General features: G+C 52.2%; 1 protein-coding gene across 13 annotated transcripts in view; it reads right to left on the bottom strand.

The window, feature by feature from the left end:
- DNM1 (dynamin 1) overlaps positions 1-16967 on the bottom strand; it is a 51985-nt gene that overhangs the window by 17876 nt on the left and 17142 nt on the right. For 9 of the 13 annotated variants that reach the window (XR_010136448.1, XR_010136450.1, XR_010136449.1 and 6 more), the window contains exons 7-11: positions 15277-15419; positions 15011-15146; positions 14747-14814; positions 13213-13351; positions 3256-3342 (exon numbers count right to left, since the gene is read on the bottom strand). Coding sequence is in view for 10 of the 13 variants with exons in the window: in XM_054521139.2 (XP_054377114.1) it covers positions 3256-3342; positions 13213-13351; positions 14747-14814; positions 15011-15146; positions 15277-15419 (573 nt within the window). In the remaining 3 variants the exon portion in view is untranslated. Of the gene's footprint in view, positions 1-3255; positions 3343-11430; positions 11570-13212; positions 13352-14746; positions 14815-15010; positions 15147-15276; positions 15420-16967 lie in introns of all 13 variants that reach the window. The other 4 variants (XM_063714053.1, XM_063714057.1, XM_063714062.1 and 1 more) reach the window with 1 other exon arrangement.

The raw sequence follows: 16967 nt of genomic DNA, 5'->3' as shown, positions 1-16967 counted from the left end.
AGAGGTTGCAGTGAGCTGAGATCAAGCCACTGCACTCCAGCCTGGGCAATTGAGAGAGACTCAGTCTCAAAAAAAAAAAAAAAAAAAAAGAAAGAGCAAAGATAATGTCCAGGTTCCGGACTGGGAAGACCCTTACAAACGATTAAATGTGAACATATTTGGAACTGAGTAGTGATGAGAATGACTTTCCAGATGGGACAAAGACTGCCAGGTTCAGACCCAAGCCCCGCTGCTTCCTGTGAGCTTGGGGTCTGTCCTCACTTAGCCTCAAAGTCCACAAATGTAGCGTTTCTGCCTCTTAGAACTGGTGAAGACACAGGAGATGAGATACTCAACAGATGTTAGATATTACGAATATCTTCAGAGGAAAAAGGCAAGGCACACAGCAGGCTTGTGGTTTAGGATAAAGATGGAATCTGGATTGTGTGTGTTTGTGTGTGAGTGCACATGCGTAAGAAAATGCCTGCAAGGTGACACACTAAACTGTTTTGCTTTTTGGAGTATTACTGAGGCAGAGTCTCGCTGTGTTGCCCATGCTGGAATGCAGTGGCATGATCACGGGTCACTGCAGCCTCCACTTCCTGGGCTCAAGCGACCCTCCCACCTCAGCCTCCCATGTAGCTAGGAATTCGGGTGCATGCCGCCTCGCCTAGCTAGTTATTAAAATTTTTTGTAGAGACGGGGTCTTGCCATGTTGCCCTGGCTGGTCTCAAACTCTTGGACTCATATAATCTTCCCACCTTGGCCTCCCAAAGTGCTGGGGTTACGGGTATAAAAGCCACTGTGTGGAGCCCCAAACTGTTACTAATGGTTATTTTTCAGGAAGAACTGGGGGTGGGGAAGAGTGAATGGAGAGCTCTCTCCTTGTAATTTAACCACTTCGATACTGATTGAATGTTTTATTGAGTATTTATGATGTTTGTAATTAAAAAGCAATCAATAAGGATTTAAAAATATGACATCAACAACAAAAACATGAATGAATGGAGATGGCACCATCATGGAGAGATGTGTGAAAACAGGCAATGGGAAATGGGAGCCAGAGGGGGCTACAACAGACAGGTAGGGGCATGGCAGACGTGGATCAGGAAGGAGGACTAGCCTCTGAACTCCGTGAGGGCCATGATGGGCCCTGCTCACCTCTGCTCTGTGCAGCTCAGAGGTAGCGTTTAGTGGCTATGTTTGTGATTGAAGGAAGAAATGAATGAATATTTGATGAACGATGACATAAAAGGTGGGGGTGGCTATGAGGGGTATAATGTGACCCAGAGAAACAGCAAATAGACAAAGAGAGGCCCAAAGAGAGGACCACAAGGATAGACTGCCAGAAAGTGAAGAAAGCCAGACTAGCCTGGGCACGGTGGCTCATGCTTGTAATCCCAGCATTTTGGGAGGCTGAGGCAGATCGCTTGAGCCCAGAAGTTTGAGACCATCCTGGGCACCATAGTGAGACCCCCGTCTCTACAAAAAATTTTAAAATTAGCCAGGCGTAGTGGCATGTACCTGTAGCCCCAGCTACTCGGGAGGCTAAAGTCGGAGGATCGCTTGAGCCTGGGAGGTCGAGGCTACAGTGAACCATGATCATGCTACTGCACTCCTGCCTAGCAGGGGCGACAGAGCAGGACTCTGTCTCCAAAAAAATAAGCATAGAACTAGCCTATGGCCCAGCATTTCCACTTTTAGGTATATACTCAAAAGGGTAGAAAGTGGGGACTCAGATAGGGATTTGTACACTCATCTTCAAAGCAGTGTGATTCACAATGGCCAAAAGGTAGAAAAAACCCACATGAATAAACAAAGTGTGGTCCATCCATACAATGGAATATTATTCAAGCCTTAAAAAGGAAGCAGCTTTTTTTGTTTGTTTTTGAGACAGAGTCTCACTCTATTGCCCAGGCTGGAGTGCAATGGCATGATCTCAGCTCACTGCAACCTCTGCCTCCCGGGTTCAAGCAGTTCTCCTGCCTCAGCCTCTTGAGTAGCTAGGATTACAGGCACATGCCACCACGCCAGGCTAATTTTTGTATTTTTAGTAGAGACGGGGTTTCACCACGTTGGCCAGGCTGGTCTCAAACTCCTGACCTCATGATCCGCCCATCTTGGCCTCCCAAAGTGCTTGGATTATAGGCGTGAGCCACCGCGCCCGGCCAGGAAGCAGCTTTTGACACATGCTACAATACGGATGGTCCTGGAAGACGTTATGCTAAGTGACAGATACTGTATGACTCCACTTACGTGAGGTCCCTAGAAAAGTCAAATTCATAGAGACAGGCCAGGCACGGTGGCTCACGCCTGTAATCCCAGTACTTTGGGAGGTTGAGGCGGGTGGATCACTTGAGGTCAGGAGTTTGAGAACAGCCTGGTCAACATGGTGAAATCCCATCTCTACCAAAAATATAAAAAATTAGCCGGGTGTGTGGTGTGCGCCTGTAATCCCGGCTACTCGGGAGGCTGAGGCAGGAGAATCGCTTGAACTCAGGAAGCGGAGGTTGCAGTGAACCGATTTTATGCCACTGTACTCCAACCTGGGCAACAGTGAGGCTCCGTCTTAAAACAAACAAACAAACAACAAATTCATAAAGACAGAAAGTTGAATGGTGGCTGCCAGCTGCCGGGAGCTGGGGGAGCAGGGAATGGGATGTTAGTGTTTCATGGGGACAGTTTCCGTTTTGCAAGATGAAAAGAGTTCTGTGGGCCGGACGCGGTGGCTCACGCCTGTAATGCCAGCACTTTGGGAGGCCGAGGTGGGCAGATCACTTGATGTCAGGAGTTTGAGACCAGCCTGGCCAACATGGTGAAACCTCGTCTGTACTAAAAATACAAAAATTACCCAGGCATGGTGGCGCACGCCACCTCCCAGTAGCCTCCCAGCTACTCGGGAGGCTGAGGCAAGAGAATCGCTTGAACCCAAGAGGCGGAGGTTGCAGTAAGCTGAGATCACACCACTGCACTCCAGCCTGGGCGACAGAGCAAGACTGTCTCAAAAAAACAGTTCTGTGGATGGATGGTGCTGTGCAACAATGCAAATGTATTCAGTGCCACTGAACTGTGCACTTAAACATGGCTAAAGTGGTATGTTATGTGTATTTTACTACAATAAAAAAGAGAGAGAAGCAGAGAGTCGGTATGAGAGAGAGGAAGACTGAGACAGAAGAGACAAAACAAGAAGGAAGCAACCCCAGGGCCAGGAGTGGAAGGCGCAGGCGGCCAGGAGTGGAAGGAAGGCGCGGCCAGGCCGGGTGCTGCGGGGCTCACCTGCTCCTTAGTGCGGCCCTCGCGCTCCCGGATGTGGGTGGTCACGATGCGCTCCATCTCCTCCCGCAGCCGCGGGTACTGCTGGAGCTGGGGAAGGGCAGGAGGGCAGAAAGCCACGTACACAGGGGGCACGGGCAGGGAGCACCCACACCCCACGAGTCCAGGGATCTGCGGCGCAGGGTGGGAGGCACACACAGAATGCCCACAATGCGGGGAAGAGAGACCTGGGGTCCCAGGACGCTGATGGCACCAAGCCACGGCCACCCCTTTCCCCCAAGTGTGGGTTCCAAATGGCGATTCAAGGGTCTTCCTGGTTCCAGGCCCTCTCCACTGGCCTACCTGGGCAACTTCAGGGCAGAGGGGTGGTTCCCGTGGGAGAAAGGCCGTGGGAATGAGCCTGCCCCGCAGACTGGTTAGGTTGAGGCCTCTGGGGACCGTTAGCTCCCAAGGTGTTCCCTCATACTCAGGGCTACCCCATGCCTTCCTAAAGGCGTGGAGGGACAGCTAGATGGGGAATCGGGTAGGGGACAGCCTCCTATCCAGGAGGAATCGGGGGAGGACAGGGCCCAAGGTGCCAGTTGGCCTCCTGAGTCAGGCTGGGACAGGCAATGCTCCTTGTCAGAGCTGGGGAGGGGGTTCGGGGGAAAACCAGCAGTCATACCAGAGGACATGCAGGAAACACAAGCAAAAGCATGCGAGGGCTGGGGGACATGCGAGGCGGGGGCCAGCAGCATGAGCAGTACCCCGCGGGGCCTGGCTGGGCCCTGGCCCTCTTGGTGGAATCCATTCAGCTCTGTCTCCTTCCATGCCCCTGCCTGGCACCACCATCCCCAGCCACATCTGCCCAGCTCTGGCCAGCCACACTGTCTCGACCCCACTCCTTTGGGGTAGGAGCTCAGCAACACCTCTTTCTCCCCAGTTCTTATGAAGGGAGGCTGAAGGGGAAGTTGCTCCAAGCCCGTCCCCCTCTGCCTGCGAATCGTGCCCTCAGCTCAGTCGGGCTCTGGACACAGCCCAGGTGATTCGCTTGACTACAAGGTTCTGCTGGACTTCAGCTCCTCCAGAAAGCCTGCCCCGACTGTCTGAGAGCTGAGTTAGGGGCCTCTCTCCACTCCTCTCCCACTCCAACTCCTCCAATCAACTGGATGGCAACTGTCCCCGAGGCAGGGCTGGGGCAGGGCCAGGCCCACGGCCAGTGCTGAAAGAGGGCGTGTTGGAGAATGAGGGAATGAATGAAGGATGGATGCCAGGGTGAGTGGCACAGGGTCCTCGGCCCTCTGGCCCATGATCAGCTCTTCCGGGGAGGAGACTCGGTGCATTTCTGATGGTGGGAGCCCACCCCCAGGGGCTCCAGTCCTGTGGGCCCACCCTTCCCACGCGGTGGCCACCTGGGGCCCAGGCAGCGTGATGGGGCAAAGCTGGGAGCGCTCCTTGTCCTTCTTCCCGTGGCTGGGTCCGGCCCTTCAGGTGGGTCCCCAGTGCAGGAAGAGGCCCAGGGATTGGCGTGCCTGAGTCACAGATGGTGATTCTGAGGGCAGGATGGAGGCCAAGGAATTTTGAGGAGGGGCTCAGGAGAGGCAGGAGGATGGGGAGAAAGCAGGGCCCTGGATATCGGTCCAGGATGCCAACACGAGGGATGCCCACATCACACCCATCATCCCGTGGCTGTGCCAAGGGCGTGGCTGATGTGGCTAAGCTCAGGAGACCTGAGGGAGGGGCAGCCTGAGACCAGGGGCTTAAAAACGGTGACCAGAAGGGCCCTGTGAACCCCACTGCTCCTGAGGCTCAAGGAAGGGCTCCCGCTCTTTGCAGTCTCCAAGTCTGGGCAGACATTTGGGACTGGGTCACCGCCACCAGGTCTCCTCTGAGGTGGTCCCAAGTGCTCCCTCCCAGGGTAGAGTTTGGAAGAGCGGGGAGAAAGAGGGAGGAGGAGGGAGCAATTTGCCAAAAAGCATGACCAATTCTCCCACTAACCGCCTGGATGTCACATGTCTCAAGTTTTCCACGTGTCACCCATGGCAGGGCAGCTTCCGCCCCTTTGAGAAGTTCTGTTCCCTTTGAGCATCTTTTTCCATTCTGGCTGCCTCTGAACATTTCCAGGACGTTTCGCCAGCTTTTCAAAAGGAACTTTCCCCTCTCAGCCCTTGGCTGAGGGGGCGGTCAGCCTGGAGCCCACCGGGTTAGCAGTCAGGGACACAGCCCCTGGAGCCATTCAGCCCTGGGTTCAAAGCCAGCCGCTGTCTGCTGACTCTCCTTAGAAAAATGACCAGACCGCTCTGGGCCTCAGTTTCTCCATGTGGAAAATGGGGTAGTAATGACACCTTCGCTCCTAGAGTTGTTGAGAGAACCGAGCAGCACATCCCATGCCCAACATTAAACTCTTGATTTCACTCAGAGATGGCAAGTCTAATCCCAGCAGGGCTGGCAGTAATGAGAGTTCACTTATTAACACTCATTAAACTTCTGGCAGGAGTGACTTGCTAACCTTAGAAAACTCGAGGGGAGGAAAAAATATATATACAAAGATGGGTGAGTTTTGCCTATAAGGAAAAAAAAATTATGATCCACTAAACCAATCAAAAGGCAAAAGTGCCCGGTCGCGATGGCTTGCACCTGTAATCCCAGTACATTGGGAGGCCGAGGTGGGCAGAGCACCTGAGGTCGGGAGTTTGAGACCAGCCTGACCAACATGGAGAAACCCCGTCTCGTCGGGTGTGGTGGTGTGTGCCTGTAATCCCAGCTACTGAGGAGGCTGAGGCAGGAGAATCACTTGAACCCAGGAGGTGGAGGTTGCAGTGAGCTGAGATCGTGCCGTTGCACTCTAGCCTGGGCAACAAGAGCGAAACTCTGTCTCAAAAAAAAAAAAAAAAAAAAAAAAAGAGGCAAAAGTATCAGTTTCCTCCTTTTAGACCAAAGCTTTCCGTTTCAAATATTTGTTGAGCAGTTTTTTCTGCTCACAAAAATCACACAGACGGCAGGGCACAGTGGCTCATGCCTGTAATCCCAGCACTTTGGGAGGTCGAGGCAGGCAGATCACTTGAGGTCAGGAGTTTGAGACCAGCCTGGCTAACATGGTGAAATCCCATCTCTACTACAAATACAAAAATTAGCTGGGCATGGTGGCGCATGCCTTTAATCACAGCTACTCAGGAGGCTGAGGCACAAGAATCATTTGAATCCAGGAGGCAGAGGTTGCAGTGAACCGAGATCGTGCTGCTGCACTCCAGCCTGGGCGACAGAGCAAGACTTTGTCTCAAAAAAAGAAAAAGAAAAAGAAATCACACAGACTCACTGTAAAAGATTAGAGCATGACTAAAATTTATGAAGTGGGCTGGACACGGTGGCTCATGCTTGTAATCCCAGCACTTTGGAAGGCCAAGGCTGGTGGATTGCCTGAGGTCAGGAGTTCGAGACTAGTGTGGCCAACATGGTAAAACCTCATCTCTACCAAAAATACAAAAAATTAGCTGGGTGTGGTGGCGGGCACCTGTAATCCCAGTTACTTGGGAGGCTGAGGCAGGAGAATTGCTTGAACCTGGATGGTGGAGGTTGCAGTGAGCCAAGATCGCGCCATTGCACTCCAGCCTGGGCAACAAGCGCGAAACTCCATCTCAAAAAAAAAATAGTAATAATAAAAATAAATAAATAAATAAAATTTGTGAAGTGAAAATAAAAAGATTCCTATGGTGAATACGCCTTTGAGATTTTATCATTCACATATATTATTTTTTCTCCAAAATACCATACATTCTTTTCTGAAACCCGCTTTTTTTTTTCCCAACAATATGCTGTGGAGGGACAAGTGAATCCCATCTTTTTTTTTAATTTTTAATTTTCCTTTTTTTTTTTGAGACGGAGTCTCGATCTGTCGCCCAGGCTGGAGTGCAATGGCTCAATCTTGGCTAACTGCAACCTCCGCCTCCTGGGTTCAAGCAGTTCTCTGCTTCAGCCTCCCGAGTAGCTGGGATTACAGGCACCCGCCACCACACCCAGTTAATTTTTGTATTTTTAGTAGAGACAGAGTTTCACCATGTTGGCCAGACTAGTCTTGAACTCCTGACCTTGTGGTCCACTCGCCTCAGCCTCTCAAAGTGCTGGGATTACAGGTGTGAGCCACCACGCCCAGCCCCCCACCCTCCCTTTTTTTTTTTTGAGATGGAATCTCGCTCTGTCGCCCAGGCTGGAGTGCAGTGGCGTGATCTTGGCTCTCTGCAACCTCCGCCTTCCAGATTCAAGTGATTCTTCTGCCTCAGCCTCCCAAGTGGCTGAGATTACAGGTGCCCGCCACCACACTCAGCTAATTTTTCTATTTTTAGTAGAGATGGGTTTCACTATTTGGCGAGGCTGGTCTCAAACTCCTGATCTCAGGTGATCCACCTGCCTCGGCCTCCCAAAGTACTGGACTGGGATTACAGGCGTGAGCCACTGCACCTGGCCAAGCTTTTTTTTTTTTTTTTTGATAAGGTTTTGCTCTGTCTTCCAGTCTGGAGTGCGGTGGTGTGATCACAATCACAGCTCACTACAGCCTCGAACTTCCAGGCTCAAGCAATCCTCCCACGTCAGCCACCTGAGTAGCTGGGACTACAGGCATGTGCCATCATGCCCAGCTAATCTTTTTATTTTTTGTAGAGACAGGGTCTTACTATGTTGCCCAGGCTGGTCTCTAACTTCTTTTTTATTTATTTTAGAGACAGGGTCCCTAAAATAACCCAGGAGTGCAGTGGTGCGACTGAACTACTTGATTCAAGCCATCCTCCTGCCTCAGCCTCCCAAGTAGCAAGGACTGCAGGTGCACACTGCCACGCCTGGCTAATTAAAAAAAAAAAAATTGTAGAGACAGGGTTTTGCTATGTTGCCCAGGCTGGTATTAAACTTCTGGCCTGAAGCAATCCTCCTGCTTCGGCTTCCCAAAGTTCTGGGATTACAGGTGTGAGCCCAGCCTATATAAACATTTTAATGGGTGCATGATATTCTATTGAATAGATTTATCAGAGTTTACTTAACCATTTTCCTATTGGTGAATATTTAGATAGTCTCCAGTTTTTCTTTTTCTTTCTTTCTTTTTTTTTTTTTTTGAAATGGAGTCTGGCTCTGTCGCCCAGGCTGGAGTGCAGTGGTGTGATCTTGGTCACTGCAACCTCCACCTCCCAGGTTCAAGCGATTCTCCTGCCTCAGCCTCCTGAGTAGCTGGGACTACAGGCACGTGCCACCATGCCCGGCTAATTTTTGCATTTTTAGTAGAGACAGGGTTTCACCATATTGGTCAGGCTGGTCTTGAACTCCTGACCTTGTGATCCACCCACCTCAGCCTTCCAAAGTGCTGGGATTACAGGCGTGAGCCACCGCACCTGGCCAGATAGTCTCCACTTTTTCAATATTCTAAATAACCTGACAATGAATATCTCTGTGGATAGAGTTTTGCTTTTCTTTCTCTGCAATTGTTTCCTTAGGATAGATTCCTAGAAGATTGATTACTAGATATAAACATTTAAAAACCATGAAACACTTTGACTCTCATTCCAAAAGGAAAGCAGTGATTATGGTAAAATTTGGAAACAACCCAAATGTCCATCAAGAAGCCACTGTTGCCAGATGGTGGCTCATGCCTATAATCCCAGCATTTTGGGAGGCTGAAGCAGGAGGACTGCTTGAGGCCTGGAGTTCAAGAGCAGCCTGGGCAACATAGTAAGATCCTGTCTTAACAAAAAAATTATTAGGCCAGGCGGGGTGGCTCATGCCTATAATCCCAGCACTTTGGGAAGCTGAGGTGGGAGGATCACTTGAGGTCAGGAGTTCAAGACCAGCCTGGCCAACATTATGAAACCCCATCTCTACTAAAAATATGAAAAATTAGCCGGGCGTGGTGGGAGGCGCCTGTAATCCCAGCTACTCGGGAGGCTGAGGCAGGAGAATCGCTTGAACCTGAGAGGTGGAGGTTGCAGTGAGCCGAGATGGCACCACTGCACTCCAGCCTGGGCAACAAGCTTGAAACTCTGTCTCAAACAAACAAACAAACAAACAACAAAAAAAATAGCTGGGTGGGGTGTGGTGGTAAGTGCCTGTAGTCCCAGCTACTTGGGAGGCTGAGGCGGGAGGATCGCTTGAGCCCAGTATGAGCCTGCAGTGAGCTATGATTGTGCCACTGCACTCCATGCTGGGAGATACAGCAAAACCCTGTCTCTAAAAAAGAAAGAAAAAACAATGGGATAAGTACTACAAATACATCTATAAAGATGTTCACTGTAACATCGTTTGTGAAGGCAAAAAAAAAAAAAAAAAAGAACCTTAAATGTCCGTCAAGAGGACATTGAACATATAAATCATGCCACATTTCTACAGTGGAATACAACTCAGTAGTTAAAGAGCATGAGACCGGCCGGGCATGGTGGCTCACACCTGTAATCCCAGCACTTTGAGAGGCCAAGGTGGGCAGATCACCTGAGGTCAGGAGTTCGAGACCAGCCTGGCTAACATGGTGAAACCCCATCTCTACTAAAAATACAAAAATTAGCCGGGCATGGTGGTGCTCACCTGTAGTCCCAGCTACTTGGGTGGCTGAGGTGGAAGTACCGCTTGAACCCAGGAAGTGGAGGTTGCAGTGAGCCGAGATCGTGCCACTGCACTCCAGCCTAGGCAACAGAGTGAGACTGTCTCAAAAAAAAAAAAAAAAAAAAAAAAGCCGGGCGCGGTGGCTCACGCCTGTAATCCCAGCACTTTGGGAGGCCGAGCCGGGCGGATCACGAGGTCGGGAGTTCAAGACCAGCCTGACCAACATGGTGAAACCCCGTCTCTACTAAAAACACAAAAATTAGTTGGGCGTGGTGGCGCACGCCTGCAATCCCAGCTACTCAGGAGGCTGAGGCAGGAGAATCGCTTGAACCCCGGAGGCGAAGATTGCAGTGAGCCGAGGTCGCGCCACTGCACTCCAGCCTGGGCGCAGAACGAGACTCCGTCTCAAAAAAAAAAAAAAAAAAAAAAAAAAAGCATGAGACCAATCTTTATGTAGCAACACACAAGGATTACACAACACACTACTCAGTAAAAAAGAACGCGAGGTGGCTCATGTTTGTAATCCTAGCACTTTGGGAGGCTGAGGCAGGTGGATCACCTCAGGTCAGGGGTTCGAGACCAGCCTGGCCAACGTGGCAAAACCCCATCTCTACTAAAAATACAAAAATTAGCCAGGTGTGGTGGTGCATGCTTGTAATCCCAGCCACTTGGGAGGCTGAGGCAGGAGAATACTTGAACCCAGGAGGCAGAGGTTGCAGTGGGCCAAGATGGTGCCGCTGCACTCCAGCCCGGGCGACAGAGCAAGATTCCATCTCAAAAAAAAAAGGAATGGAGATGATTGATGCTTATTTGAAACTCAATGCTAAGGCGGATGTGCCTCCACCCACCAGCATAGGGAAGTCCTTCAGATATAGATGAGGCTGGGCTCACCCCTGGCGCCTCTGATTTAGCCTGCTGGAGAAGCTCCTGCAGGCAGCTGATTCTCTTGCACTCCCCTGGGAAGAACTGCTTTAGACAATCTGGCTAAAAATCCTCAAAATGCCCAAAAGCAGACAAATAGGAAAAAGGCATCTAAAAAGTCACAGAATACTCAAAAGAGACCGCCCCTGTCTCTCACGCATGGATTACTGTAAAGTGAGTAATCCAATATGCTTTCAGGCAAATTGGTTTTGAGGAACTAGGACAGCTCCCCCTGCCCAGGAGGCCCTGACCTCAGACCCCTTCCTCTGTCCTTCCTAAATCTGAATCACACTCTGCTTCTCTTTTCTGAGACTCTGTTTTGCCATCTGCAAAATGGGAATAACAACACTACCCACGTCTTAGGGTGGTTGAGGGGACTGAGTCAGATAGTAAGGACAAGCACTTAGCCCGTGCTTGGCACATAGTAGGTGCTCAGTAAACAGCTGCCATCTCCTTAACATCATCTTCATCACTAGCATAGGTGCCACCAAGGAGGCTTGGGTTGGAGTCAAGTCTTCTGGTAGGGATGGGGGCCTGGAGGGGTCATGAGTGCAAGTACCCAGGGTTAGAAACTGGCAGGAAACACTAGGGTTGGGTCCCTGTGGGTAGCCGTGAGGCCGGCTCAGCAGATCCTTCTGCTCACGGGAGGCCGTGGCCACAAGGAATGGACGGCCAGGCCCAGCCCCGCCCAGGCGGCCGTCATACCTTTTCGCTACACTTTCTGATGGTGGCTGTGAGCTCACTGACTACCATATCCACACACTTGATACTGGGCTCTTTGAGCTTCTGCACCTGCTTTTTCACTGTGGCTTCAAAAGCGAGGTCAGGTGTGAAGAGGCCCGTCCTGCACCCGGGGAGGAGGTGGGGACAGGAGGAGGAGCAGCCATGGGTGGGGAGGAGAAGTGGGTGAAAGCCAAGCAGGGACAGGAATCCAGGGGTGGAGAGGATGGCACGGGCATGGGGGAAGAGAGAGAGACATCGACACAGATAAAGAGAGAGAGAGAACAGAAGACAATGTGAGTGTGGGACCAGCCCTCCCTTGCCACCCGGGGTTGGCGCCTCCCAGGTGCTGCCAAGCATCCCCTGGGCTCCATGGGTATGGCCAGAGGTACAAGGGACCAAGTCCCTGCTCCGTACAAGACCCCTATTGAGTTCAGATCCTCTTCCCAGGGATGCTCCCCTGCTCCTCGGCCTCACTGAGGCTGCCTGCTCTCTCCCAATGCCGTCTTTGTCCACAGCCTTGGGTTCTCCTAAGGAGCTGACCCAGGCCAGGACAAGGCCAGGACCTCATCCACCCATCCTGTTCAATTCTACATTTCCCAGTGTCCCAGAATTTGCTTCATCCTGACTCCAAACCTCAGTACCATTCCCTATCTCTAGGGTTGCCGCATCCAGCTGCCCAGGCCATGCACTGCACAACTCCAGGGGGGTCCATTCCCATAAACTATGGTACAGAGGCTGCCTCCTGGGGTTGCAGTATAGCAGCCTGACCTCCACTCTCCAGCTCCCTGCTCTAGTCCTGCCCCTCCCTTTCTCTTCAAGGGGCATTGCTTGCCTCTCCTCCACAGGGGTGTGGTGGAACCAAAAGACAGAAAGAGAAGAGGAAAGACAGAAAGAGTAGAGGTGGTGATAGAGAGGGGCCGGGACAGCAGTGGGGAGAGGAAAGGAAGGGAGGCTGGAGGGTGGAATCAAGGAGCACCGGACTTGGAGTCCAGAGCCGTGGCTTCAAGTAACAGCTCTGCTACCTCCTGACTACTGTGACTTGGGCAAGCCACTTGATCTCCTGGAGCTTCAGTGTTCGTGCTGTGAAATGGGCACCGTCCTCCCTGTCCTGCCTCCCTGCCTGCTTCTGTGAGGCTTGGATGGTGGGACAGATGGGAGAAGGACTCTATCCCTGGAAAGCCAGATGTGGATGGAAGGGAGGGAGAGGCCCTGTGTGAGGGTCCTACGTGAGGGTCCTGTGTGAGGGTCCTGAGTGAGGGTGAGATGAGTATGGGGAGGATGAAGGACAGCGGGGAGCCAGGGAACCTGCTAGTCCTGGGTCCTCTGCATCCCCTCTGGCCACCCAGGCCCACCGAGCAGTGCCCGAGAAGGCCCTGCACTTCACTTGTCTCCAAGGCTGTTTCCCCAGACCCCTCCCTGGAGCTCCCAAAGATGACACCTCTGAGGACAGGGAGGGGGCTCAGGGTCCCCTCAAGCCCTATTCTCTGAGCTGGGGAAGCTCTTGGTGGGCTTTTGGGGTAAACAGCCAGCCATCATCCCCGTCTCACCCATGTCCAATCCCTGGGTCCCCAGGCCTGGGGGCCAGGGGTGGGTGAGGCCCCCTCAGAGGCACATTCTCTCCTGGTCAGTGGTGGCCTGCCTCCCCACCCCGCTGAGGTCTGTACATGCTACCGAGGAGGCAGAGGGGGACACGGGGAAGGAGCGCCTGGCAGCAGTGCAGGGCGGGGCAGAGGTGGTGGGGGCTGGCCCGGGCCTCCGGGTTACCTTCTTGGTGCACTGTCTAACGGTGCTGATTAGCTCCGAGATAACCATGTCCACACACTTGAGACACGGTTCTCGGATCTTCTTCACCTGCTTTTTCACAATGGTCTCAAAGGCCATGTCTGGGGTAAACAGCCCCGTTCTGAACGCCCGGAGCGGGAGAAGGGCACAGTGTCACAGGCCAGTGCCAGCCAGGAGGGCCAGGCCGAGGCTCCTCCCCAAGCCCATGAACTCTGCCCGAGGGGCCTTTCCACTACCCCTCTCTGGGCCTCAGTGTCCCCAGCTGTAAAATGGGAGGGAGGGGTTCTAATGAAGGGTTTTTTGTTGTTTTGTTTTTTTTTTTTTTGAGATGGAGTCTTGCTCTGTTGCCCAGGCTGGAGTGCAGTGGTGCAATCTTGGCTCACTGCAAGCTCCGCCTCCCGGGTTCACGCCATTCTCCTGCCTCAGCCTCCCGAGTAGCTGGGACCACAGGCGCCCGCCACCACGCCCGGCTAATTTTTTTGTATTTTTAGTAGAGACGGGGTTTCACCGTGTTAGCCAGGATGGTCTCGATCTCCTGACCTCATGATCCGCCTGCCTCGGCCTCCCAAAGTGCTGGGATTACAGGCGTGAGCCACCGCACCTGGCCCTAATGAGGCTCTTTGGGGCAAGATAAGGTGGTTGAGAGGATTGAGTATCTGATATGTAAGTCCTGCTTCCTCGTAAGGATCTGTGCATACAGAAGGTTCTATGGCCAGAAATGGCTTGAAAATTGCCAAACTTGGTTCTCCATAAGAGCCTTTCCAGGAATAGAGTGTTTTGTTTTAAGACTAGGAAAGGGATCTTTTTTCTGTGAATTGGGCAGTGCAGTTATCAGGAAGTGAATTCCATGCAAATCTTGGAAATGAACCTGCATGAGAGCAGGGGACACTGGATCTTGTTCACTGCCTGGCATAGGGTAGGTGCTTTAAATTTTCCTGCCCAGGGGATTTGTTGGATGAACACAGCATAGATCTGGGTCTCTGAAGGGGATCTAAGCTTTTAAGGAATACATTCCACCTCCCAATCCTGTTTCCTACTCCACGGGTTGCCTAGAAGGAGGGCGGTGGGGTGGAATAGGACTGACTCTGGGCTAATGTGAATACAGGAGGGTCTGGAGGGTTGCAAAGTCCCTGGCCGTCATAAAAGGACATAGCCTGTTACTTAGATGTTCCACCCCAGGCCCTCCTAGTGGTTTGGACATCTTTGCCTGGTTACCTGGGTGGCACTGAAGGAGCTATCTCACCCTGGGGATGGGCCCAGCCCCAGAGGGTGTTTCCCCGGCCACCTGCGCCCTGGGCTGTGCCCAGTTGGCCCAGTTGCAGTAGGCGGGGTGGCCCGGGTCCACCTCCCCAAGCTGGAGCCTGTCATGCAGGGAGCCAGAAAGTTGGGGTCGATAGGACTGGGGAACAGAGCTTTCAGTCCTTCCTGAGGGAGGCCCACTTCATCACTCCCTGTGCCTCTGTCCCAGACCCCCTACTTCTGGGGTTCAGCCCCCCTCCCAGGCCCCAATACGTGCCTAATGCCATGGATATTCTTGATAGCATAGCTGATCTCCCTTCGGAGTTCCTTCTCATCAAACTCCATCTGTGTAGAAAAGCAGAGAAAAGCCTGGTCAGGGCCTGTCCTACTACCTGAGAGGTCAAGACAGGGCCCACCCCACACCCAGGTCTGGGCAGCAGGGCCTCTGGGGTGGGGGTCAGCAAAAGCACACACAGAGACAGTCCTGAATGAGGGTGGGGGGAGTCCTGAACCATCCTGTCCCCAGGGCTGCCTGACCTACCTTGACCAGCTCAAAAGGGAAGCGCTCATGGAAGATCCGGTTAATGCGGGCTCCCCCCGACAGTTCATAGGTGTCGATCTGATCTCCTGAGCCCTCAATGCGCTTCTCAAAGTCTACGGCGAACTGCTGGACCATCCTGGGGGGGAGAGTGGTGTGGCCTGAGGGGCCAGGAGCAGCCCAGCAAAGAGGGAACCCTGGGAGAGCCCCACGCTGAGAGGCTGGGGGCGGGGATTCAGTGATAGGAGTAGGAACTGGGGGAGCCTCACTGCAGCAGGGCCTTGGTCTTGCGAGCTGGGTCATCAGGGCGGAAGTTCTTGTACTCCTCCACCTCCTTCTCAATGGACAGCAGCTGGCTCTGCAGCTTGTTCCGAAGCCCCGGCAGCGTGTCCCGGATGTGGTTCGTCAGTTGCTGGGGGTAAGGGTGAGGAAAGGGTTAAGGACAGATGGTCACAGGGCCAGGAAGGGACTTGGATGCCAGGGGACTGTGTGAACGTGGTGAGGTGGTGAGCTATGGAGGGCAGCCCTGCCACTGCTGCCCGGGCCACTAGCAAGAAAATTGGTTCATAGAAGGAGCTTGCAGAGATGTATTAGTTGAATTAATGAGTGCATAATTTTCGATAAAGCCAGAAATCTGGATTTGTGTTTGGAATTTCCTGATTTTTGGCCAATTTAATATTTTTATTTTTATTTATTTATTTATTTTTGAGACGGAGTTTCACTCATCACCCAGGCTGGAGTGCAATGGTGTGATCTCAGCTCACTGCAACCTGCGATCTCTGCCTCCCAGGTTCAAGCAATTCTCCTGCCTCAGCCTCCTGAGTAGCTGGGACTACAGGTGTGCACCACACCGCCCAGCTAATTTTTTGTATTTTTAGTAGAGACAGGTTTTCCCCTTGTTGGCCAGGCTGGTGTCAAACTTTTGGCCTCAAGTGATTCACCCGCCTCAGCCTCCCAAAGTGGTGGGATTACAGGCATGAACCACCATACCATCCCAATTTAATATTTTTAGAGGTGCGTCTGAAGCAGGGGTGGCCAGAGGGCTGCCCCTTGGACCCTCTGGATTTAAAGCCTCCTTTAAGGTCATTCTCAAGTTCTAGCACTCATTTCTCACTAGGTGCCCCCACACAGTATCTCCCTGAACCTTTACAACAATCCTATGAAACAGGTCTGATCACCATTGTCTCCATTTTACAGATGCAGAAATAGAGGCTCAGAGGCCAGGTATGATTATGGCTCATGCCTGTAATCCCAGCACTTTGGGAGGCCAAGGCGGGCAGATCACCTGAGGTCAGGAGTATGAGACCAGCCTGGCTAACATGGTGAAACCCTATCTCTACTAAAAATACAAAAATTAGCCAGGCGTGGTGGTGTGTGCCTGTAATCCCAGCTACTTGGGAGGCTGAGGTAGGAGAATCGCTTGAATCCAGGAGGCGGAGGTTGCAGTGAGCCGAGATTGCACCATTGCACTCCAGCCTGGGCGACAAGAGCAAAAACTCCATCTCAAAATAAATAAATAAATAAATAAATAAATAAATAAATAAAACAAAGAAAAAAGAAATAGAGGCTCAGAGAGCCAGAGAGAGTGTCTCAGAGGGGGAGTGACAAAACTGGGATTGGAACCCAGGTCTTGCCTACACAGACAGTCAGTCAGACAGACAGACAGACAGACACACACACACACACACACACACACGTTTCAGTTCTGGATGCCCCATTCCAGATGGAGAAAAGTCCTGCGGAAGCCCCTGGGATTCCCTGTCAAGGTCTTCAGCCAAGTATACTTGAATCCTGGTCCCCAAACCCAAGCTCTTCCCCATGACACCCTCCACATAGGTCTTGGCCTTCTCCGTGTTGGGGACTTCCAGGGCTTCCCTGGCAGGTCCCAGACAGGGAAAGATCAGTGAAGCTTTGCTGCTACCTGGCTGTGGGGCTGTGTGCAAGTTGCTTTGCTTTTCTG

The sequence above is a fragment of the Pongo abelii genome, chromosome 13 (assembly GCF_028885655.2).
Source record: "Pongo abelii isolate AG06213 chromosome 13, NHGRI_mPonAbe1-v2.0_pri, whole genome shotgun sequence".
Taxonomy (NCBI): domain Eukaryota; kingdom Metazoa; phylum Chordata; class Mammalia; order Primates; family Hominidae; genus Pongo; species Pongo abelii.
The sequence above is the reverse complement of the archived record's forward strand: the minus strand, read 5'-3'. Positions and strand labels throughout refer to the sequence as shown.